Genomic DNA, 26,497 nt, shown 5'->3' with positions numbered 1-26,497 from the left:
TGACACCCACGGACAAATGATTAAGCACGAGAAGTACGACCGCGTGCGCCCACATCAGACACTAACAAAATACAACTTGGGAGACATAATGATTTTCATTTGTAATTATGGCAGCGTGAATCAATGGGAAGTATCGTGCTTGAAAAACTGTTCTTACCTCAGGATCAATTCCATATAATTTCCAGATCAGCTCAAACTAATGGGTTTTCTATTGGCTTCACTTTGGAGGGAGCGGCTAATCTCTCCGGCACCATTTTCTAGACCTATGCACGTTTCCTCAGCAAAAGGCCATCCACTTAAAAAAACATGTCTCACAACAGTCCCAAAAAATATGAACGCACACATGCTAATTTCCCTGACTTAGCATATTATACAATCTGCGGGCTTGATTTAAAACTCCCTTAGCAGGTCTAGGATCTCTGCCGGCTTTCTTGCAGACACTACAGAGATTTTGAAAAGTGCCTACAGCTTCTTTCTTGCCTCTTACCCTCGCATCAAGGTTTTGTTGATTTCCTTATAATTCATGTAAACTTAAGACGCAGAACAGAGGAAGGGAAAGGTATGACATCTTTACGGCTCTGGGTGTGTTCACGATGATAAAGTATTTTCATTTCATGCTTCCAATTCAGAATAGTCGGTCCTCCTGGAGACGTAATGAGGAAGTGATTAGTCGATTCAGGGTTTGGTTGATCCACAGAAAATGAATCGACTACTATTTAGATTGTGGATTTATCATTTCAGTCGTCAACATTTTTAGTATTTGCTCTTTCTCAAACATGAAAAGGTAACTGATTATATATAGGTTTTGGATTGTTGGTCTGACAACAGTTTTAATTGGTTAAACCAGCAGTTTAGAAGATTGTCTAATTACGCTGCTGACCTACGTAATGAGGGGAAAGCTTACAAATAAAGTTTCTCTTTTTTGTTAATGAGCTAGTTGTAAGTGGCTCGACTATCCCAAAAATAATACTATTCAAGTTGCGTCACTAGCCGTTCATGTGGTTATTCTTCAGATCGCTGCCGTGCTTCGAAAATCCCTGCTTCTCCCGACTGCAAGCGTTACCTTCACCAGAAAGAGAGAGACCGACACAAAGCGGTGGAGCCAGAACAGGCTCCGGCACAGCAGGGATTTCACACTGATCTTGTTCCGAAACATTTGTAATTAACATTCCCCCTCACTCCGACTGTTTCTGAAGCTATCAATATCCCAGTAAGAAGATTTAACTTCCCCGAAGACTTTCGGAAACAAGCTGGATTTGGCAGGTCAAAACGAGATCGCTCCGACTGCCTGTGTGTGTGTGTGTGTGTGTGTGTGTGTGTGTGTGTGTGTGTGTGTGTGTGTGTGTGTGTGTGTGTGTGTGTGGATAAGGGTTAAGTGAAAAGTTGATGCGTAGATTATCGTGTTATTTTAATGCTGACACTGGAAAAACCATATTTTATTACAAAGTCATTTTTATTAAGTTGACTGGAAATGTGCCTCTTCCTCCGTGACAAGAGGACATTACATTATGCCTGCATCAAAACACAGTATAAATTACATTTGATCAAAAGCTTGTCTAAATGGACGAAATGCTGTTTTTTAGCTGTAGATGCAAAAGACCAAGCAAGAATTCCGAGGTGACATATTTTTTAGCATTGATGCCTTTAAGAGGAATGTTGAAATTGACTTCTAATGATGATTCAGACAGAATTCCTGATAACCGGTCCCACAGTCCATTCTTAACAGGGCTTTACGCTCCTCGCTCCAAAGACAAAAGACACATGTCGCCGGAGAAAGCGACTGGACACAATTCATCGATCGTTATGAAAATACATTAAACACAGTGAGACAAAAATAGACTTCGGGATGAGATTGTTGGTTGAGATAAGAGGAAGAGAAAGAAAAAAAAGACTTGACGCTCAAAGAGTTCAGATTGGACTTTGTTCAGATACTGAGGATGCACATGCAAACCCTCTTAGTACTGAGAGTATTCCTTGGTGGAGAGTTTTGCGACGATTCGCTCCAACTGTCTCTTTGCTTCACACTGGGGGAAGTTGCTCATCTCGTAGTACTGCGGGGCGACTTTCACCAACCTAGGAAAGGAGGAAAGGAATGAAGGACGGAAGGAAACGTTAGTGGCAAATATTATCTTCATTATTTACCATATTCACACAACAAATCTGACTGCACGAGGTCAATCCCTCCACGAGAGGGAAGAGAAACATGTCGCACAAACAAGGTTTTTACTGAGGGTGAGCGCTGCATACAGAGCCTGAAGTGGTGAGGCTGACTTCTTCTGTTTATTGGACTTAAATCGTTGTACTTGTGCACTTACAGCTCAAACATTTCATTGACTACCCAACAGACTGACAAATGGAATTGATAGACGTTCATTTTGATGGTCAGTGATTTGTTGCAGTGATATTTAAGGCAAAGATGAAATCCTTGTTTGGGTCCAGACTCTAAAACACTATTTTCTTGGTGTCAGATGATAGCCTGTGTATTATAGCCCAAGTATAGCTGAGAGCGAATCTTGCACTGTGTCACATTAAGGTTTTATGTAATTTTTCTAATGTCAATACAAGTTCACAACTAACAGAATTGGAAATCTCACAATATAAGACAAGAAACACACACAAACAGGAAAAAATATAGTATTCGTTGCAAACACAAATAATGAAATGTCCATACGACTCAAAATTCAATAGAAATTAACAATGAGACATTATTCCGTTTTTGATGTGGAGGGTTTAAATTTAAATAATTTACAATTTCACAACATTAATGACTTCAAATGAAATACTTTGCCCATTACGTTAACAAAATGTGATAATTATCTTTGAAATATGCCGACTTCATCAAAAATGCAGCTCAAACGGAATCTTACCACTCTGGTTTGACGTCCGTGCACGTGCGGATGTAATTCTTGGTGGTGAGCACAAACTCATTGTAGAGCACCCACTCGGGCTTGTGGTCGAGCACGGTGGAGGGGTGCAGCTGAACGACTTGGTTGTCCTTCACCGTGAGGTAATGGCCAGTGCGCTCCAGGTGAGCGATCTGTTTACAGCACAGGAAGAGAAGAGGGTTGTTACAGGATCCTGCACAGAAGGAAAAAACGAAATGCCCACAAACACTGCTTTTTTCTGGGGCTTGATTTATATGTTGTAGCTACTCTGGACCCATTTTAACCTATGTAAATTAACAACACACTGATTTAAACAAGGAAAAGTCACACGACACAGAAGAGACAAACGTGTTTGGAACCAGGCGCTGGCTTTTTTTCTCTCTCTACTTTGCAGATACTTGGTGAAGCTGCGGTGGCTGTTGTGATTAACCAAGGCAATCAGTCTCAATAAAGACCTTTCCAAACAAAGACATGAACTCAAATGCTGTGAAAGCTCGAACATGAACCGCAAATTTGTCTCCGAGATAAAGGTTAATGTTGACAAATATTTAAATATTAACACCATAATTCAACTTGTCAGGTTTGCTTGTTTCAGGTGGCCTTGAAAATGGCTCCTCGCAAAATGCCATTTGTTTCCTTAAGGGAGGCACAAATTGACATGATTTCTTGTTATGTGTTTAAAACAAAGCAGCTGTGTGTGTGTGTGTGTGTGTGTGTGTGTGTGTGTGTGTGTGTGTGTGTGTGTGTGTGTGCGACCATTACAATAAACATCTCTGCTGCAGTGAGTACGAATGTTTTGCACAAAAACACTTGTTTTTCAAATGATCAAACTCAACAAGGGCAAACTTTAATGAGCATCAGGTTAGCGGTGGAAAAAGAGTGCGTGTACAAAAATCACAAACAACAAAACAACTAGAATTGCTGCCTGCTGATTGTCGGAACTACCTTCACCATCTTCCCTGTTGCTCCTGGGTTATGGTGTTGAATCGGACTTTGGATATGAAGTGTCCTCTCCATCATTTTAACCGATAAGACAGTGGAAGTGAAAGGACTTATTTATCCAATAATTCCAGAAATCTCTGTCTGTATGTGACTCGCATATCTCGAGAAGCCATCATCTTATCAGCTTCACACGCTGCGTGTGTATTGTTAAGGCCCCGAGGAAGTGAGGTGTCGAATCTGGGGCAACTTGGACACCCAATATGTTCAATATTAATAAACCTTGAATAAACAAGGGACCAGCCCTCTGTAGCAGCAATGGCTTGGACTCTTTACCATAACAACTGATTCTCCAGTTCAGGCTTCTGCGTTTTGAGACGAATTGACTGAACTTTGATAAAAACAGGTGAACCACTGTTTGTGCAGCAGCGGTGGAGCAGCTATACGGTTATGTGGACTGAGACCTGCTGTGGGTCTTCTCTTGCCGTGGCTCAATTAGTCCAGGTCACTTTTACAGTTCCAGAAATAAAAATAAATAACTCTGCAACCAGCATTGCCACAGGCCAAGCAAACAGCCCATTCCAAACGGGCAGATTTAGAACTGGCACTGTACTCGCTGAGACCAACTGGCTCGGGTCAACAGGTTACAAACACACCAATACTTCACCAACAGGCTCGTGGTGTGACTGACTGACCTGCATGAAGAAGCCAGTGACCAGCGCTCGGCGGATGTTGGTGTAGTAGTCTCTGCTGTTGAACTCGGTGCTCCGTCGCGGCAGATTGAAGCGGTCCATGATCCTGGACAACTGCTGCCGCACGTTGTCTGCCGACATCAGCGAGCGGTAGTTGACAAAGTTGTCATAGCACCACTGATTGGCGTCGTGGTCTGTTGGAGAAAAGGGTCCATTTAGACAAAATGAGACGACAGGAATCGCTATTGGGGAAAAAGCGAGTGCGCGAAACAGCCACTCACTTTGTTTGAAGGCGTGGTAGACGTTGAGCAGCGTCATGTGGTCTCCGTCGATGTGGGCGAAGCGCATCTTGGACTCGTCGGCCACCTTCCTAGCCTCCGTGGGTCGGACGAAGCACTGTGGGACTAAACAAGGTTGGTATAGGCCGCAACACAGCCGCCCATAGGGATAAGTTAAGCAAATCCCACAGAGGAACAAGGCCTCAGCTGAAGAGAGGCATAGAGCACTTCACAGGGCACACTGTTCTCGCCAAGTGTTTATGGTGGAGAGGGAAAGGAGGCGGGGTCAAAGAGGAGGGGAGGAGGTTCGGTTTCTCTGTCCTGATGCCTTTTTATACCAGATATGACAAAACAAGCCTCCTGCCTTACCCACCTGATACTGAAGCAAAATAAAAATAGAGCTGTGTAATTCACCCAGAGGACTTTGCCTTCTCCCCTCTTGCAAACTTGCTCTGAATTGCTTCATGTCAAAGCTGCTTGATTGCAGCTTTAATAGGAAAACCCCCTTTTTATCGAGCCCCGCGGCTGGCTGCTGCGGCGGCATCGTCCTCAGGTGTACGTTTGCCGCTTACTCAAATGAACTCAGCAGAAACTTGCCATCCTGAAACACCTGCTTTAAGTGCTCGCCACGCACACCTACTTAAATCCATTTCCCCACTCTCAAAGACCCTCGCGCTCCCTTCAAAGGCTTCAGGATTCATCTCAATGAGCAGCATTCTGCTTTGAAAAGCCTGAAGCACAATTACCACAGGAGTATGCTGGTGCTGCTCCAGCTACACCTATACATTTTGTCCAGACATGTTTTTTTCCCCCTTCCTCACAAGTAATAGCTGACATCCCTTACTTTATCCTCTGCTTGCCTTGTAGTGAAGTTCAGTAGGACACTTATTCTACGTAGATCAAAACTTCAGGGGTCGGGATTGCTCATACAGATAAAGTCAACTGTAAGTAGTATTTAAATGAGAGGGTTGATTGTGTTAAATAATACCTAAAACTACTTCACTGTTAGATATGACTAAAATAGTTCATAAAATATGCGTGTCCTTTAAGCTCTTTGGTTATTTCTGAGGCACGGTCCACGAGAACAGGAAATGGAAAGTAGCAGCTCGGACCCACACAGCAGGCAGGCCCCAAGCATTACCTGACAACATGGCAGTGATGGAGAGGATCTCGTTGGAACAGTTGAATTCACAGCTGGCGATGACCATTTTGGCGAGCTGGGGGTCCAGGGGGAACTCTGCCATCATGGAGCCCAACTCCGTCAGGTCGCCATCGTTGTTGAGCGCCGCCAGGTAGTTCAGCAACTCCAGGGCTCGCATCAGGGTCTCTGGGGCTGGAGGGGACAGAATGGGGGCGAAGACGGGCCATTACAAAAAAATGGTTCCAAGCCCATGGCCAAAACACAGAGATAATGAACATTTCTAAAACTTTCATTACAGCCACTCTTCAGAAGAACTACGAGGAACACATGGGATTGATTGATACTGAGATGACGGACCGCATCTGCTCTCAAAACAGACTTCTTTTGATTAGCACTTAATTAACTAAAGTAGAAATGCCAGCCTTTCTCAGATTTCCTTTTAATGAATAACTTATATTTTTTCCAAATGAATTAATGATGAAAACAATCAACATTTAAAATATAAAAATGTCCAAAACAATATTTATCTGCTTTGGAATTTTAAAATCATCCCTTATTGTCTCGCCATGTCCTCAACATTAAATTAAGTGCAATTAAGGCGGAATAAGTAAATGAGTGGACATTTTTACCTTCAAGCAACTAAATATAAAAACATAATTTCCCTAAATAATATCTTTTAACTAATTTCTTTCAAGCCAATAGATAAGAGTTTAAATGCTATGCTATGACATGTGGTTCATGGATTCTTGTGACCATGTTGAAACCAAATTACTATTTGAGAAAAGAGGCGGCCCAAGAAAAGAAAGAGCTGTGACAACAATAGAGTTCCATCATCTGCTTGTTCTTGGACCTTTAATGGAAGGACAAATGCGAGTTAAAAAAAGACACAGCCACTCAAACAAAGGCCGGCTTGTTTGCAGGTTTTGTGGCAGGGTGCATGAGGTGAATCAAAATGAGAAGGCTCTCCGTGTGTGCGACGGCCAGAGCTACGCTAGACAGCAACTTAGCGGAGAAGTAATCACGGCAAAGCTCATTTTTCATCCTTCGCTCAGGCAATCCTAAACAACTAATGCAATTACAGGAGAACTTTCTACTTAATGCTTCAACACAAAAGGCTTCCACCGTTTGGTTAAAAGATTTTCCCTCCAGATGCAATTATTGACCTTTGGCTCCCGAGAGCTGAAGCCTAATGACCAGTTGCATGTTAACTGAAAATTAGCTTCAAGCACTGGCCGTGGTGCTCGTTCACTTTCATTTCTCCCAAGTGCTCACAAAAAAAAAATTCAATTTCAAACAGCAGGGAGGCATTTTTTTATGATTAACAAATATTGATTTGGGGCATCAAAGCTCTTAAAACACAAAAAAACACAAAGTGAGTGCCGGCTACATAACTTAACACACCAATGGCTTGAGCAGGGGGCTGCACAAAAAGTGTAAACCTGATTTCCAAGTTCTGCTAGCATGATGAAGCAGTGTGGAAATTCAATCTATACACAATGCGGCTCATCAGAAAGTAAGTATCGACTGCCTCAACACACAAGAAGCCGATATATTAACCAAGGGCCAAATCAATGAGACGAAAGGCTAAAGGTACATTAAACCACACTGGCTTTGAAAATGTGCTTCTTTGGAAATGTCACGAGGCAAATGAATCCCACCCAGCCAGGTCCCTGTGTAAATCGCTACTGATTTCTTTTGGATTTTCCATTTGGTTGGCTGGCTCACGTCATCGCTCCCGTGTTTAGCGAGCAAGGGATGAGGTGGGTAAAGAGAAAAATGCATGACACACTTGAGCATTTCACAGCAAAAAGGGAAAATCAAGGATCCATTAAGAATATGGACAAGCTCAAATGGGGTGGGGTGGGGGGGGGGAATAACACTTGCATTTCGGGTGAACCATCAAAAACAACAAAATGTTAAATCAATTTTAGATTAATTGGAATTTCCAATGTTCAAAATGTATGTTGGCCTAGGATTATAAAACCCAACGACGTGGCCTGAAACAAAGGATTCTTGATTGTGACGGTTTAAAAACCCTTCATACTCGATTGTTTCTTCTCCGATGTGTCGACTCTCCAGCGACGCTCCTTTGACCTGTGCATTTACTCTGAGGGGGGCCTTTGACACAGGGTATCAAAATTGATCCACTGTAACTAGATATCATGAAGTGCCTGTCCAGGAGCTCTCACAGAAATCACTGAGACAAAGCAGACATCATTCGCTGCACTCAACTAGCTCCAGTGTGCTCAGGAGCTAGTTAGGAGGAACCTTTCGCCATGAATGGATCAAATAAATAAAAAGGTAATCCTCCCCTTTGCCTTCACCCCACTGTTCCCAGTTAGACTCGGCAGACAAGGCCAATCCTATATGCCGGCGCTTACCCGTACGTTTTGTGAGAATTGTGGGGGTGTTGGTGGAGGTCAGTCACGTTTCACTGGAGGAATATAAAGGGAAGGCAATAGCCAAGGTGATAGCACTGCTATTGATGTAACCAATTTCATTCTCAAAATGGCGTTTGCCACGGTGGACGGGGAGAGATGGGTTTAATCTCAGAGGTGAGATGAAAACTATATTATGGTGAGAAAAGGGGGGAGGGGGGAGGATAGGGATAGGGAAAGGAGGGGCTGTTCTCGTTGGGAAGATGTAGGAACTGAAGAATGCCATAACTTGGCGCCACAGCAAGAAGAGGTCTGTGTTCTGGCAGAGAACCAGCGTTATTCTCGTGTACGAGAAATAAGAAATACAAACAGGGGCTGCCGGAGCATCACTGCCTTTCCTCACTCTCTCATCAAAACTGCAGACGGCTACTGAGATGTCTACCAGAGTGCTTATCCACAAATCTCAACATTCACCACCTGATATCTGCCAAGATCACTTCATTTACGCTGCTGAGCTCCCAGGAGACTCAGCTGACCCAGATTTGATACTGCACGTCAGAACCACACTCAAACGAAATGTTGCTCGATTTCATAGCAGCTGCATTTGTTTTGATTTAAATTGAGCCATAGATCAAGACCAACATTATATTTTATCAAGACGTCTTTATGCTTCAGATTACAGTCATGCTTGTTTTTGGGGAAAGAAAGTGTAGTTTGACACAACTGAAAACACTCGCTTAGCAACTATGCTTTCAGAAATACAACAGAGGCGCAACTGGTGACTGTTTACAGTACAGTCAAACTCTCTATATTCATTTCCATCTTCAAGCTTTATACTTTTCTGTTGAACTGAATGTTAATGAAACAACATAAAGAGCTTTGAGCATTAACGAACAACAAAATTACTTTCTGAGCTGAAGATATACTTTTTTTTTGTTTACACTAACCTGGTGGGTCCATGAAGTCGAAGTGCACCAGGTCATCAATACCCAGCTTCTTCAGCTGCAGCACCACAGAGCCCAGGTTCGACCTCAGGATCTCTGGATATGTGTTGTCCTGCGCCAGGAAAGAGGTAAAAGAAAAAACCCTGAGTCCATTTAAAATGCATTAGACAGCGCACTTGTTATCTCCTCATGTGTCGCTCATATGTCAACCTGGGAGACTGCAGCGTTTGAAGGGCTATTTAACTTATTTTTTCAAATTCCATTTGCCCCTCAGCATGGTGTGAAGGAATTACCCTGCTAAAGAGGAGAACTGAGCGTCTGCACGTCATTTGTCACAAGTCCGCGGAGTCGTTTATGTTTGAACGGTTATGAGGCAGAGTGGGGAGGCTGTGGTTTAGCACTGGACTCTTGGAAACAGAACTCAGAGCTAAACTGGGACTCGTGGAATTGCAACTACTACATAACAGAGAGCTTTACCAGCTTGAGGGCAGCTCCAGAGGGATACAAAGTGCTTGTGGCATTGAAGAATGTGAGATATGACAATCATTCGCTTGTTTACTCCTCACAGAATTTAGTTTTTTCCCCCCTAGACTATCTTGTTGCTTACCTGCATTTCTGTCTTGTAGGCTTTCTCAGTGTAAAGGCGGAAACACTTTCCTGGGCACGTCCTTCCTGCGCGCCCTGCCCTCTGCTGGGCTGAGGCCTTGCTGATGGCCGTCACCAAAAGCGACTCCACACGGATTCTTGGGTTATACACCTGATGGTAAAAATAGAATAAAAATTACATTTCAGATGGATAGTTTTTTTATTCCAGGGATAGATATAAAATTAAATAAGTGGTCAAACACAATACCATCAGCTAACAAAAAATGTACAACACTTTTCACACAATTCACTACAGTGCATAAATCGTCTCTTTTCTACGCCATGTGCAGGACTTGGCTCCGGGCTGGTGAAATGTCAGAGGAATAAATAACTGGCTTTTCCATCTTTTGCCGCTGTCAGAGGTGCACTGCTGTGTTTATCTGGGGATTCTCAGGCAACAGACACAGATGGTCACTGCAGATAAAGGGCGGTGGGAGAAGATGGGGTGTGGGGGGTGAGGGGGAGAAGATGGGGGGGAAAGCTAACCTTTTGCTTGGCAAATCCGGGATCAATTACAAACACCACGCCGTCAATGGTAAGGGACGTCTCTGCGATGTTTGTTGACACGACGACCTGTGGAAAAGAGAACACGCGGGTGAAGGCATGATCTACCTTGGGGGGTGGGGGAGATTGGAGGAACACACTGGTTTGCATGGTCAACAGTTAATTAGCAACATGCAAGTATTTAAAAACAGACAACTCAACGACTTGGACACATGAAAGAGGAGCGTTTTATAATGTTTCACAGACAGAAACCAGTGTGCAGAACTAAAGCTGGAAAATGAAGTCATTCTTTCTCATGAAGAGGAAAAGAGACAGACGAGTGCAGGTGTAACACTTTGCTGCAACTTGAAACATATTCCCTGATGTGAGCGAGTTGACTGAAGGAGCCTCTGTGGTGCTCTGTACACACATTGTCTAATGCAACCCAACAGGGCAGTACAACAACAGTTACTGCAATCAGGTTCAATGTGCTTTCAGCGGATTTGTGGAGAGTCGGCGAGGTGCTCAGTGGCCCATCCAAATGCATTACCTCTGTCCTTTGTGTTATGCGTGCATGCAGTTGGAGTTTCTGCCTGACTCTCCTCAGCACCCATCTGCTTTTGTTGAGGTGTCAGCTTCCCTCACTTGGAAAGCTCTTTGTGGAGATTTTCAAAATTGCAGAAAACAGTTGATGTAATGGTTCCGGCTTTTCAACACGTTGCGGGCTCAATAGTGGTTACTGCTTTCCTATGAGCGTCTTCTCTCCCCTAAATCGCGGCTGCTGTATTTCTCTTATGTGAATCCGGCACATGTCTCGAAATTTGGAACACTGCTGTCAGCAGACGCACACACTATGCATAGCTCATTGTCGCTGATTGGCTCTCGCTGTGAGTTACGAAAGGCTGGCTCTGACAAAGCTGTGCTTCAAACACCACCAGAGGGAAGCAGCATTGCAGTTTGCATTTGAATTTGACCACGAGAAAAATCTTCATCATAGCAGAATTGCTGTTAGTTGTGTAGGAGCTTTCGAGATTTGGCAGTGCTGGTTTTATAACAAAAAACCTTTATTACCTCCGCTAAAAATGTTTTTGCCGTCTGATGGTCAGCCAGATCTCGCAAAAACTGTCTAGCAGATTTCCATTAAAATGAAAGGAAGGTTGGAACACCAGCCAACAATGAAACCATTACAGTTCTTTTTTTCTCTCCAATCACAAAGGGTTGGCTCATTGTAAGAACTATAGGGTTTCTCTATAATATTGTAAGGTCTCGACCTTCTGTGTTGTGATTTGACTCTGGACAAATAACATTTAATTGAACAAGAGATGCTTACATTCACATTCTAATGGAGCAACATCGTGCTTGTCATACAGAGCTGGAATTATATCCCGAAATAGTTTGGATATAAATTGAAAAGCTGCATTCTGACAGAATGCAGCTTTTCAATTTGCAGTGGAGCCGGTTTTGACAGACGAGTGTTTGACATCCGAGTCTGTCTTCAACTTCCTTCATGTCTTCTTCAGTCGCAACAATCCCCACTGGCATCAAAGACTAGCAGGAAAACACAAGGTGACCAGTTACAGCTCTTGTTTCGTCTCTTAGTAGCTGCCACAGCCCTGACGTGTACATACATTCAGGGTTGTTTCCTGACACGTAACATCTTGACATACAAGCTAAGGTACAGCCTACAGTAAAACTACAGCGGATACATAGGAGCCTCTATCGCTATGCTGCAACCCTCTCCTCGCATTTACTAAGTCCAGCATCAGTAATTTCACACCAGTGTGATGAAAAGCAAACCGGGTAAGTCAAAGCAGCATTATATCACAACAACCTAATGATGTCAGTCAATTCAAGCTTCAACCAGCAAGACAGGCAGGTTGTGCAACATATGCTAACTATGTTGGGCATAAGGAAATGTTACAAACAAAGAAAAACGCAAGCAGCCAAATGCTAAAGCAGTTCTGATCATCTGAAAACAGGGGAACGTAAAAAGGGTAGTGATGATACAGATGGTTTATGGGACCAGTCGCGTGCCAGCGTGGTGTGGGAGTTGATTTAAGCATCAGGGCAGATGTCATTGTTAACAGTCTGTGTGCAGAGAAATACTGCGCAGAGGAAAAGCTGCTTGGTTTCAGCAAATAAGACGGATGGGGGAAAACTGTGAACCTGCACCATCTCTCAGTCTCAGATCTTTTTCTATTACAATTATCCCCTATAGCAAGACTGTCTATGAGAAACGACAGCTGAATTGGAGCAAAAAAATATATAAAATGACTCACATCACCCTATGGGTCTCTAGCTGTCAGCATATACACAAACAGGGGAGAAGTGGGGAGAGGATGGTGGAGACAGATTTGCAGCTGCTCTCACGCAAACCATGACCGCCGCTAGGGTGAGTTCTCCTTATATAACACTGGGAGCCGACTGGACAGAGAAATCCTTTAGATTCATCATAGCACTTCAGACTGTGGCAGCCGGGTCATAGCCCACTCTACTGGCAACTGCCACTCCACTGTCACAGCTCAATGTGGAAGTGGGTGTTTGGGAGGGGAAAAAAAGCGCCTTTCAACACGTGCTCATTCACTCAACATCCACCAGGACAGGAACAAGCTGCGGGCTGACCGAAGCATTCATTTTGGTGGTAGCGAGTCTGCTTTCTTGGTAGTGTGCATAATAAAATGGCAGGAACAAACCCAAACAGTCCTCTGTAGTCTTTGCTGATGCAGGTCCACAGAACCAATTTTGCACACTTGACACACTTCCTTTGTGGCTGTGCCTCTTCAGCTGCTTTCAAGCTGTGAGCTGTAGAGACTTTTAAATCCCACCTTTTAAGCAAAGATTCAACAGCCGCAGAATGTCGGCCTGTTTAGTTATTAATGCCAGGGAGGGACTTTCTTCACCCTCATTCAGCCCTTGACCTCAAGTAATTCACCTGCCCAAAGACTTAGTCCCCTGATATTCATACAGACGAATGAAGAAGAGGCAGTGAGCGCCCATCTCCATATGAAACTGATCAGACAGTTGTATCTGATGAATGGATGTAGTGGTTATAACCTCGGCCAAGAAGGTTATGTTTCTACCCCTGTCTGTTTGTTGCTTGATTTGTTTGTGATTAAGATTACACAACAACGGCACAATTCTCCAAGAAACCAATTAGAGTAATAAATCAGGCATATTTAGGAAACTTATATCTCAGAGTGTGTTTACTGTGGTGCAATTAGATTGAATTTAAAAAGGGACTGCTGGGCAATGGCAGGGGCTCTCGTTATTCATGTAAGAATGCCGGTCGACTCAGCGACACGTGTGATGAATTTACTTTTTCCACACAGCAGAGAAATATGTTCCTGAAAACAAAGCATAATCTGAGTTTCCAGGTTCTTTCTGAGGTTGTCCGCAGTGCCGTCGATCCTGATTGGCCTAGTAAATGTGGCATCACAGCAAAGAATGACAGTATTTTACTACTGCATTGGTAGAAAACAACATACTTAAAAGTAGAATAGAAGAAAGGAGAATTCTTGGGGAGGCAGGCTGTAGGGAGTTTTCTTAGTGTCTGGCACAAATGGAGATAAAACGAACAACCATAAAGCCTAGGACAAAAACGAAAGACAAACTCACGATATACCCAAAAAACTAATTTCAATTTGTTTGATATGCTGGACATTCTGCTTTATCTTTTTAATAGCACAATATCCCAAAACAACCAGGTACCCAAGAGTCATAAAGTGCCTAAAAGCTCAGTGAAAAGCTCCAGGTTAGAGGTTGTTAAGTTCCTGCAGTGTGAAAGCACTGCCACAAGCCCAAAGGTATAGAGGAGTCACATGACTGTGAAGGCAATTCGCCACACTGTGGCAGTCTGAAAATAAATTGGCTGGCCAAACAAAGACAGACCAGACCATCAGACAGTGTCTCATGACAGACACTACATGCCAGCGTCCCAGCAAGGAACGGAAGGCATGGAATGCTTCAAAGTCTGGTTTTAAAAAATGGAATAGGTGAGGGTGCGCTGCCCTGTGTGCTGGGACACAGTCAGTGCTCCAGCAGATGCCACACATGACACGCTCTCACATTTCATGATCATATGGGTGGCCTCATTGGCTGCATTGATTCTGAAGGATTATCCAGCCTCGGGCCATTATACTGAGGGCAGACTGGCTCCTTCCAGTCTGTTGCTGCACTGGATAATCCTTGCTTCTTCATCAGTAATATCATTACAGCATCATCCCTGCATGTTATTGCTGGGTTATTACCTGCAGGAGAGCAAGTGCTATGGCTAACACGGGCCATATTTCACGTACCCTGCTGGGAGACACAGCCTTGTTGACAAATAAAGCCTCCCCCCAACTGGGGAAAGGAGAACGTGCCTTGAGCTGCGTTGTCACACCCACATTCAGGGCTCATTGAAATGGATATAGGGGAATTAAAACTGACATTTGAGGGACTATACCAAATGTGACAATGCTAAAAACAAACCTAGCACTCATCACAGCACATTTGTTAGAGACAATCTTTGAGAAGATGGCAAGCAAAGTGAGATTATAGTCTTTGTTTGTAATTAGTCAATTGCCGCCTTGGCTCTAAATGATTAAACCGTTCAAAAATGGAAGATCGGTAGCTTTCCTGGAGAAATGACGAGCTAGTGCTTTATGTTAATTGAGGGGTGCCTAATGCAGTCGTTAGCATGCGTAGCTGCAGACATGACGAACATTAATTATTTTTCGCTCCTTCCTCTTGGGCTGCCTTGAATGACATCTCTGCATTTTTCACTTGATGAGTTGCTCAGTCAGATATGGAGGAGAAGCACATCTACTTCAAGCATGGCACCTTTAGATGCAACCTCGACCAATTCAACAAGCGCCTGAGAAATCTGTCTTGGGGAAAACAGGGTGAGGAGTTGAATGTGCTAGCTGGGTTCAGAGTTGAGGGGTCACAGTGGAATCACTATATATCCTGAAGTAACTTGTGCGAATTCAGGAGAAATTAGTAAAGGAGCAACACACCATGGCCATGGTGGAGCCAAATAGTATCTATGACATTAGAACTTTGAAAAAAGATCTTTACAAACCAACACTGGGTCATCTCACTAAAGGCTGGCGCATGTGTCTGCAACTGCGTCTGCTCTTTGTCATTCATGCTTCCCCAAGCGCTGCGCGTCTTATAGAGCAATTCGCCGCCAGAACACTAGGCGGAGTAATGTTTTTTGTCAAAGACGACCTTAGAGACGCCTTCTTTCTTCTTCGTCGATTGTTTATTTACATAGCCACTGTAGCTCCTCGTAGCCTTTGTCTGGCGGACAAATCCGCCAGTCAGTGACGGGTTATCTAAGTGATCATACTTTCGGATCTCTTCTGCCAAACGCTCTTATATTAGGTCAATATTCGTTTTTCTAAATCTTCTGTTGTTTCTGCCGGTATTATGTGGCATGAAACCGGAAATAAGACTCCGGAAAGGATGTATTTAGCAGACCAATCACATCCCTTGCGGGCTGCGGGAGGCTTGCGGAGCTTTACCGTCTAGTTAGAAAAATGGGGCGACGCACGTTAGCACGTAAGAAGAGATACACAAGCACGTAAGGGGCCCGGAAGTGCTCTTGCGCTTGAGGGGCCGTGAAAACGCAGAAGCATGCGCCGGCCTTTAGAATGATGAGCCTCTCAAACCTGCACTACACAACCAATGTTGACTGAAACAGCAAGACTGAAGAGTTGAAACTAGGGAGATGGGTTTTAGTGTCAAATATATTATCCAAACTTTGTAAGCAAAGCTTCTGCATGGGCCTTGCTAGATATATGTAAGTGATGACGGACTTAGGGGGCTTTCACACCAACCTGGTTTGGTCCCGAGCTTTGGACGTAGTTCATAACTGTTGTGAAAGCTGTCTTGGACCAACAGATGGAAATTTAGTCCATGAGGTTGATTTGGTACGGATCAAACTCAACATTTTTTTGTAAAGTTTCGGACTTTCTGACCAATGGCAGGTAGTTTAGATAGCACTAAACCAAAAAATCATATCACAACATTTATAGGCCATAAATATGTTCACTGCTCATGTTTCGGCCTGATCTGCCTCAATTAGAGCGGTTGTATCAATGAGTCATTCATCAACACGTTCCCCGATCAGATGCTCGGGGTGAATGTTTGCTCATTCACTGGCAGTGATGATATTCTGATACTCTTTCAGATCCCTTGCCAACAGTGGGCCAGCGCAGGTGGTGTTGCGACTCTCGGTGATGAGCCAATCTGAATAGAAACTGTCAGACAAAAGAGTGGAATTGTCTTGTGTCTGTATCAATAAAAGGACCTTCCAGTCCTCTGAGATCCCACAGCCGGAAAAGTCCTGTTTTTGGTCAGCTGAGATCACCTTTGAAAAATCAGACAGCAAAGGTCTTAGGCCTCCTCTCTGAGCAGCAGCAGGGCCTTTGCAAATATAGTGGAAAGATAAAAATGACTGAGAATGCAATACTTTCCTCAGGCTCAGAGGGCGTGAGTAAAACCCCAGTTATAATTTAGAGCAGAGAACTGCATGCTGACAAAAGCAGCATATGTTGTGTGAGTCAGTTCTGCACTAAAGCTGAGAAAGGAGGAAAAAAGTTTCGGTCCCTTCCTTCCAGCTCTCTTATTTTACCCACCTTATTCTCCATCTGTTCTTCCTACATCAACCCCACTCAGTTTCTCTTTCACTTACCCCCTTTTTCAACCTCCCCCTCTCAGTGTTTTTATAGCAACAAGGCCGTTATACCTTCCTTCCGATTGCACCGCTTGGTTTATTGGGTGGGGGTGGCTCGAAGATCCTCTGTTGCTGCTGTGGAGGCAGAGTGGAGTACAAGGGGATGATTTTGATATCGCCAACTTCTGGCCCCAGGTCCTCAACTTCTCTCTTGATTCGCTTGCAGGCTTCATCAATTTCCTGAAAGACAGAGAGCGCAGCACTTAATCACGGCATCATTCGTGTATGCAAGCGGCGAAAGCAAACAGGTTCTGAAAAACACCTGGAGAAACAATGGCGGTGAGTGTGGATGATTCAGGAAGGCGAAGAGGAGGTGGCCAGGGAAACCGTGATTCCCTGCTACAGTACATTTGTTCTAACTATCGCTCCATCTGACGGAGGAAATTAAACCTGGACTGCAGTATGCTTTGCTGAGCTCCCTGTGGCTCTGTTGTCAAATGCAGCAATCACGAAAAACATGGACGTGCACGCTATGCAGGCACACACACACAGACACACTGAGTCAGACAGACTCAAACAGGGTTCATTATTCCACAGTGCAGTATTGTAGAAGGGAATGTGAGATGAGACTGCAGCACTGATGCATAACCAGCGGCAAATCATGGCAGATCAGTTTAGTGAAGCTGAACGTTCTAGAGCCGGTGGGCTGGCAGACAGACAGAGGACCTGAGTAACACCAGGAATAAGAAAGCATGATGAGTGAACACTGGGTTAGGAACTATTGTCTCAAGGCCTATTAGTACACAATATTAAATTTAATAAAATACATTCAGATTTTCCACAGGCACAGCTGCATCACTACAATAGGAAAAAGGGTTTGATTTTACCTACCTCTATAGACATACACACATATTTAATGAGCCAGAACATCATAAAACCGCTTTTCATTTAAAAGCAACTTCCGCTGTTTAGGACCATTTTCTTTGTTTTTTCCTAACAACAATCATTTAATCCTCAAAGCAGCAGTTACTATGTATGTCACTATAAAGCCTATACTGTTGCACCACCTGCAGGCCCATGGGAACAATGCAACAGCCCTTTCAAGCGTCACAGTGAAGTCACTGATAAACAGGATCTCGGATTCTAACAATTGTCTCATAAGTGGTTATGGACACACAAAAAAAAGAATCACAGCTCGTGTTGTTCTTGTTATTTTATATTTTGCCAGTAAAACTTCTTGGACACTGTCGCCTCCTTTTCTGAAAGCAAACTGTGCATAAATTAGTCAAAGCCTGGCTGCACGAAAAGATTTGTCTTTTTGTGTGAAGCCAGTAACACTGGCCTTGACATGAGATAACACCGGGTGATGTTTCCTGGTTTCCTTCTGGTCTGAAAGAGTGTTATTAGCCCCGTTTGTCCTGTTGTTCACTGCATTAAGCCAACCCCGCTGATGGCCATGTGCCTCTTAATCAACACACTGACAAGTGGGAAACGGTAAATCTGAATGGATTGGTAAAATTATCCTGGGTATTAATAGCCTATCAAGCCTCTGGATGCAGCAGCTGCCATGGAGGAAAAAAATTGCCCTCTTTGGCAAAGCGCTGGAAGCAAGCTGGCTGTCTGTCCCTTAGGGACATGAAGACAGAGTGTGTGTGTGGTTGCGTTTGTGTGTAAATGTGTGTATGCACACATCAGGGCAGTTGGCCAGTGTTGGAAACCTGTCCGCCAGCTCTCCCTACGACCCCCAGAAGCAACAATCTACAGCCAAGATAATAACCGACACATTTAGGAACTGCTCTTGACTAGCAAACAACCCCCCTGCCAATCCCCATGTTTTGATGTTAGCTGCTGTGGGGGAAGCTTAAATATTAGGACTTATCTTAGCTCAACAGCTGTGATATGTTTCGTCTTCCTTGTTTGGAGTTGGTGCCTCAGCTCTTTTTGTTTGTGGAAGCAAAATATCTCACAGAAAAACTGCGTAACAGAAGAACCCAATTCTGTGCATTTTGCATCTGCCTGCTCTAAATGAAATGGTCAGATGAAGAGAGTCTGTGGCTATGCCAGGGATCTGCCTCACAATCATTAGTCCACATTCACGTCGCTGGGAGACTGAAGAGGTTAAGAAGTGCTCGAGGGGTCTGCTGCAGAACCCTTTGAACACCCGTCTCTGCCAGACCCACCACACATTAACTTCTTTAACCCAATTAGGACAGAGTGATAATGAACTCGCTGTGGGAGTGCTCTCAGTAATGCTTCAGCTAGACACAGTGTGGGGCAGGGGGGGGGGGGTAGCTTGGAATATAACTCGACAAATTACATCCAACAGCAAGAATCTAAAAATATTCTCACATTGGCTGTGAATATCCCAAACTTTTCTACACATTCATAAGAGTGACGATCAGTGTTTCAGGCCCTCCGAGCAGCTGGGATACCTCTAAATCTAAAATCAATTACTAGCCCTCAAAGGAGACCACTTCAAACACCATGCCCTCTAATGACTTCATCCCACCTTCATAACAAGCTGCATATTGATCACGCTCTGACAAATGAAAACGGACGTAGATGTACTGCAACAGTCTGCTCTGGCGTGACAAATAATTACTGCTAATAAACACCGCCACAGTTTATTTGAGAAAGTCACAGAGTCACGAACGTAGACTGGATATAAAGACGGACACCACGACTGCTCCTCAAATGTGAATCACCTGGTGGCTGGCTGCAGTATAGTTTATAACTCCAAACTATACCATGTTAGTGGATGGGACATGTGTCAAAGTAAATGTACACGTCAAATGAATGTTGACGTGATTTAAGCTACTCCTTATTGATGAATGTTCAGGTGTTTATTTTTTCACACAAACTATATTCTACTTTTCAACCACAACTTGTCTCTTAAACCGTTTTGTCAAGAGTAGTGATCAGTAAGTAATCACAGTAGCACAGGCGCTGTTGGCGCTGACAATCTTCTCTTGTCCATGGATCAGGAGATTGAAACATTTGTTGCTGCTCTTTCTTCTCTTTCTGTGTGTGTGTGTGTGTGTGTGTGTGTGCGTGCGTGTGTGCGTGTGTGCGTGTGTGCGTGTGTGTGCGTGCGCATGTTCACCCAGGTGTAACCAAATTCATCATTGTGGGCATGAACCCAGACCTCCATTACATGTCAGCGGACAGCACTTGCAGAGAGAGGGGGAAAAAATAATAAATGACTTAATTTCACAGATTCATGGGAAGGGCAGAGTGTGGGTCACTCATCTTTTTCTTTTTTTTCGCCTTCTCTCTGCAAATCCTCATGGTTTCCCAAACAGGTACAGTCACATCCACTAACATCTATAAGTCTGAGGATTAATAGTTTCCTGTGCGGAGTGGAAGTGCGTGTGTGCACATGTCAAAGTGTGTGGGAGTAACTCATCTATGTAATTAGATTAATTGAAATGCTCTTAACTTTGGGGATGTAAACAGTCTTTCAACAAATTTGTTGGGACAGAAAAAAACACAATCATGAATAAATCAAGAGCTGAAACGAGTGGCTGATTAATAGATTATTTATGTGAAATAAAAGCAACTATTATTATTATTGCTCGTGTGTGAGTGTATGAGGCATAAATACAAAACATTTGCTCGTTTTACATAAAGTGAATTCGGTTTTGAAGTTGAAAAAGTGATTATGCTCAAGAACATTCTGATGGGCGCAGTTACTGCCTCAATGATGAAAATAATAACCACGTGTAAACAATAATTACCTGCAGCCCTACAAATATTGAATAATAATTACATACACTAACATTTTGTGGTGGCACCAATAATGTGTCCTGTTTCAAACCAGAGAAACAAAACCATAATCTTGTGGACTCGTACCTCTTGTCCAGTGAGGAAAAGCAGTAGGTCCCCTTCATCCACCTCGCACATGTGGATCTGGATCACAGTCCGGATGGCTGCCTCCAGGTAGTCGCGCTCTGGTTCCGGTGTGTAGAAAATTTCCACGGGGTGGGTGCGTCCAGGGATGGTCAGAAGTGGGCAGCTGTCAAAGTACACCTGGAACTTGCCAGCGTCAAGTGTGGCGCTCATGACAATGACCTGGGCAGAGAGGGAAGAGAAAGGCGTTTGTTCAGAGACTGTCGTCATAAAGGAGGTGAAAGAAAAGATTAAAATAAAAGTAAAGACAGCAGAGTTCAAATGACTGTGGCAATTAAGGGAGGGAGCACTCAAGTGAAGAATGAGTTAACACTAAATATGGCTTGATGGTGATTGCGGATGAGGACACACGCTAAGTTGATAACAGTGCAACCACATACAGGATAGATGAAGTGGGTAATACTCTGGATAAGAATTTAAGGTGAGCACACTGGCACCAACCCAAGATGGTGTCTGTAGTGCAGAAGTGGGCATTACACTCCAAGTCAGTGACTTGTGACTTGGCACTCTGTGTAGTCACTGACCTACACCGAGCCATGACAGACCTTGTTCCTGATATTGGGTACACAATGTTCTCTCCAGAGCCATTAGATAAAGCGCATTAGGATTCTGATGGGAAACACGTCTCCCATTTTCAATCTCTAGCATTTTCAGGGGCCAGCGTCTCTGCATTTCCCTTTACGCTCTGCGAGACATCATAATTGCTCTTAATCAAGGCAAATTAAACTTTCAAATTTGGTAGGGGATGGGAATTTAAGGGGATAGAGGGGTGTGGGTGGATGATCATTCCCAATAACCTAGACCTCATTTAACAGTCCGCGAACAACAATCTAACCTTTGATTCCACACTGACACACAACTAGTCATTATCCATCTGCTGTATGAGAAGTATTTCTGGCACTCCCCCTATAAAACGTCTGCCTGCCTGTACACTGCCATCCACACCGACACATTGCTGTTCTTCCCCTTGGTTGATTGGCTTAAAATGGGGCTGACTCTGGGAGCAATCTCCGCTAGTGCTGCGGTGCAGAATAGATGTGCATTTCTGAACCTAATGCCAACATGTGTCTTTCCTCAATACACAGACAGCTGTCAGACATGGGGACACTGTCAGGAAAATTGTAAATAAAAGGAGGGAGCCATAAAAGAGGGACATAAACACTCATCCTACAAGGGAGTCATAGTGTAGAGCTTTAAATGATTTGTTAGCATTAAGTGGGAAATTTCTGGGGAAAAAAACAGAGGACTGTCAAGAGTACTTTCTACACCCAAGCTGCTTGCAGTCAGGACATTTTCCAGAGTTTTTGTATGAGATAACACAAATGTCCAAGTCAGTTCCAGGGAATATGCTGCCAGCCCCTGTCTGGAAAATATTTGAATGAACAGCCGGAAGATTCACTGCAAGGGAGTGAGTGCGGGGATGTTTTCAAAAAATGAAACTGTATATAAAAATAACTTAGAATGAATATTAGGTGCCACATACAGAAGACAGCAACAATGTTTTTGGCTAAAAGGGCTGACGCTGATGTGCTGAAAAACAAAAAAGAGCAGAATCTATATGTCATGTCGTGGGTCATCATGCTCTACACAAGAACCGCCATCCTTCGCCTGAATCTGGACCCCAACAATATCCTGCTGTGTTCTTCATATGGGAAAGACAAACTCTGGAAAATGTCCAGACACAATTTTCACAAAGAAAGTTCATGTTTGAAAGCAAGTCTAAAGAGAGCGCAAAATAAAAGTGAGGCCTATTTGATTGAGAAAAAAATAGGCTCAACAAATAGTGTAAAACTAAGGCCATAAAAGAAAGATTATTTACCTTGAGGTCAGGCCTCTGGCGGACCACCTCCTTGAGGACCCCCATGAGGATGTCTGTAGCTAATGTGCGTTCGTGGGCCTCGTCCAGGATGATGACACCGTAGCGCTCCAGCAGGGGGTCGTTCATGGCTTCCCGCAGCAACATTCCATCTGTCATATACCTGAGAGAAAAACAAGAGATTCAAAAGGCTTTATCACCACGCACAATGACATTATCTGAACAAGACACTGTTTGAAACTAAACCAATTAGCAAAACATTCCCCTGAAGAGACTTTCTATGTGGTCAAATACGTTACAATTCACTGTCCATTATGAGTTGGGGCATTAAAAAAAGATTTATAGCCTTTAATAAATTTAAAGCTATTCTTGAACTCAGAAATCATGTAACTGTAAAACAAAAAAAACAATGTGCACCAGTTGAGAAAGTGTTTGTATTGTGAAGCACTTTATGTGTGATTAAATTAAATAAATTGTCATTTGAATAAAGCTTTTGTTAAATTCCTAGGCTTCTGCTATTGTCCACTTCTCATACAAAGCAAGCTGGGACCAAACTGACTTTTTTTCTTACTTGAGTACAGTCTTGGCAGAGCTGCAGTCCTCAAACCTGATGGAATAGCCGACCTCTTGGCCCAGCATGACATCCATCTCATCAGCCACTCTCTGAGCGACGCTCATGGCCGCAACCCGCCTGGGCTGGGTGCAGGCCACCGCTCTCTTTGGTCCCCCCGTGGAGCGCACCATGTCAACACACCACTGGGGAATCTGGAAGACAATGCACATGATGAACTCCTGAAATGATTCAGCAAATAATAAACAATTACATATTAGGAAGTTTATTGCTACTCTGCAATGTCCTGCAAAGCAAAATCTCATTTCTGGAAGAACACCCTTTGTTCTGAAATAACTGGCTTTGAATAACACGTCATCAGAAGGAACGAGTCCCAATGACATGTTTGGAAGACAAACATTTCACATACGGTATTTCAATCTTGTTTTAGTATTTAAAAGATCTTATCATAAACACCATGTTTGGTAGAAAACTGAACGTGGCTGCACTTTTCATTGTTTAACAATGTGATCTCAATATATATTTGTGTACAACATAATTTGTGCATGGCAAAGACTCAGCTGCATTTGCATTTAAAAATAAGTGAACAGTGTTTTTTTGTTTTTTTAATGTGCTGCTGTTATAAAGTAACAGAAATCCCATAGATTTTTAAACTCAATAGAATCATGGACTATTTCCCCTATGTTTCGAGAGATATCCATAAATCAAGCCTACTCTACTAAACATTGTATGTCTGTGGAATGCATAACTTTAGAGAAAACAGATACTGGAATCAAGGCAAAACACAGTGCAAAGACTGTGCAGCTTCATTTAAGAAGATGGTTTATATTCCCCTCAGGAGGGCCTCAAGGCTCAATCAGGGATTTACTTTAATCTTCTCTATTGCAAATTTGAAAAACACACAATCAAGCTCTTTCAAGAACTTAAATAAAAAAGAAATAAAATAACCACATACTGCGAGTCAACTCCAGGGAGAATCTATTTAAAAAGCATAATCTGCTCACTGCACCGTTTTCTATATTACTATTACACCAATTTTATCATATTCGTAGTCACGGTTCAGTAGAAGTGTATTTGTAGGGGCAACTGACAACTAAGTTCTTGGATTGCCGAACATTCTGCCTCTGTACCTGTGTGGTCTTTCCAGAGCCTGTCTCTCCCACCAGCACAAAGGACTGGTTCCGCAGCATGATGTTACTGAAGGTCTCTCTGTAGTCCCAGACAGGCAGCTGCAGCCGCTTCTTGAGGATCTCATAGTAGCGTGGCGTGTGGGGCAGGTTGGTGAATGGGTTGATTTGCTGCTGTATGGGGTTTGGCTTAAGAAAGCCTGCACTGAGTGCAGTCGGGATGTTGTGCACCCCAGACGACTTCACGTCCCGGTCCCGGTCCCGGTCTCGCTCCCGATCACGGGGCCTCTCTTTCGACCGATCATCACGGTCTCTGTCGTAGCCACGCCTGCGGGAGGGAAGAGACGCACGCGGATTAAGATTTGGTGAAGCACCGCAACAAAACACAACCAAATGAACTCACCACAGCACTGATCTCCAACTGGTGGTACATGAATGCATGTGCACACACACCATAAATCAATAGTGGCCTTGGACTGGTGCAGTGAAACAAAACAGGAAGGACCACATGGAATAGACGAAGCACATCTATTATCCTTCGTCAAAAGCACCGCCTAAAAAAGTGTAGCATGCAAAGGGCATGAATAAAAAACATATTTTCCAGAAAAATATATTCATATAAAATGGGTTCAGATGTAAATAAAACATTTATATCCACACACTAAAAAAAAGCTGGACTCAAACACGGTTTTTGCACTGAAGCTGGCTGCATGTGGTGCCAAATGTAAAATAGGGTGCTTCGATGGAAGGGTGAGAATGCATTTGATTATAGCTGCAGCTCTGATTCATTTGTCTAACAATAAATGAAGGCTGAATATGACAGTGACACCTCGATCTTGATAGGAACAGATAAATAGTAATTCCTTTTGATTGTTACTTCTCTTTTATAATGTCAAAGCGAACACATTGCAGTGACCCTGAGCTTGTACTATTGGTGTCAGCCAACTACTACAGGCCATGCAGAGACACAACATCCCCATTGGGATCCCACACTACCCGCATTTAAAACGCCTGCCACCGATTTAGGGCTTTAACACGAACCATGACACTGACATCTGACTGACAGGGCATCTCGTTCATGCTTCGCAGCTAACATTAGCTTAGCACACCCCCGCCTGCAGCCCTAGCGTACACTTCTCGCTGTATTGTGACAACACATGTCGTGGCACATGTGTTGTCACAATACAGGGAGAAGTGTACGCTAGGGTTAAGGAAACAGCCCTCCCTGCTAGCATGTAGCCACGTGCAAACCAGGCCGGTGGATGGCTAACTGTTTGCTACGTTAGCCACACTAGCTAGCCAACATAAACAGCACGGTGTCCTTTTATCCGTCAGTGCTAACTCGCTAGCTTAACTTGTGGAGGGGTTAGCCCGGCTAGTTAGCAGCGGGGCAACAACACAGTGGGCTAAGCTAGCACACTGCATACCGGTGAGAGGACCTCTTTCTACTGGGGGACTTTCCGAACGGCGCCGCTCGGACATGCTGGCCCCGTCCGCACAGCGGGATAGGCGGCTAATTCTCTCACGCAGTTTCTCCGGAGATAAAACAAAACCCCAGTTAACACACCGGGAAAATGGCGACCGGAAACTCTTACCTCATCGTTATTATCCTTTTAGAAAGCCGAGTCGAAAGCTACGACTGACGGTGAACTCTCCCCGCGGGTGAAGCAGTGAAAGGGGGGAAAAGGCGCCGGTTCTACCGAGTCCTGCACATGGCGCTGTCTGCGGAAGTCGGAGGCTGAGCTGCGGGTCCGGTGAAGGAATGGTGCTGGGAGGGGGAGGAGGCAGCGAGCTCTGATGATGATGATGATGATGATGATGATGATGGTGATGATGATGGTGATGTAGCCACCAAACAACACACAAACATGTTAATTAATGCTTATTGTGTTTTTTCTATATTCATTTTTGTTTCCTATTTTTTTTTATATTTTTCACATGTAATCTTACACCGCACAAATACACAGCAGCAAATTCCTTGTATGTGTAAACCAGCTTTGCAATAATACCAGATTCTGATATATTTTT

General features: G+C 43.7%; 1 protein-coding gene across 2 annotated transcripts; it reads right to left on the bottom strand.

Annotated features, from left to right (window-relative positions):
• Positions 1–1,434: 1,434 nt before the first annotated feature.
• Positions 1,435–26,228, bottom strand: dhx15 (DEAH (Asp-Glu-Ala-His) box helicase 15). Of its 2 annotated transcripts, none has more exons than XM_062383780.1 (14): positions 26,065–26,228; positions 24,473–24,797; positions 23,343–23,536; positions 22,775–22,934; positions 20,899–21,117; positions 17,119–17,286; positions 10,389–10,475; positions 9,865–10,014; positions 9,261–9,369; positions 5,936–6,127; positions 4,798–4,920; positions 4,520–4,710; positions 2,868–3,037; positions 1,435–2,073 (listed from the first exon to the last, which is right to left on the bottom strand). In XM_062383780.1, the coding sequence occupies exons 1-14, from the start codon at positions 26,067–26,069 to the stop codon at positions 1,956–1,958; spliced, it is 2,211 nt and encodes a 736-aa protein (XP_062239764.1). In that variant the 5' UTR covers positions 26,070–26,228; the 3' UTR covers positions 1,435–1,955. The 2 variants fall into 2 exon arrangements, with proteins under 2 accessions (XP_062239764.1, XP_062239763.1); XM_062383779.1 differs by lacking the exon at positions 26,065–26,228 and adding an exon at positions 24,873–24,925.
• Positions 26,229–26,497: the final 269 nt, after the last annotated feature.

Source organism: Platichthys flesus, chromosome 24 (genome assembly GCF_949316205.1).
Source record: "Platichthys flesus chromosome 24, fPlaFle2.1, whole genome shotgun sequence".
Lineage (NCBI taxonomy): Eukaryota > Metazoa > Chordata > Actinopteri > Pleuronectiformes > Pleuronectidae > Platichthys > Platichthys flesus.
This window is presented reverse-complemented; position numbering and strand designations above follow the sequence as displayed.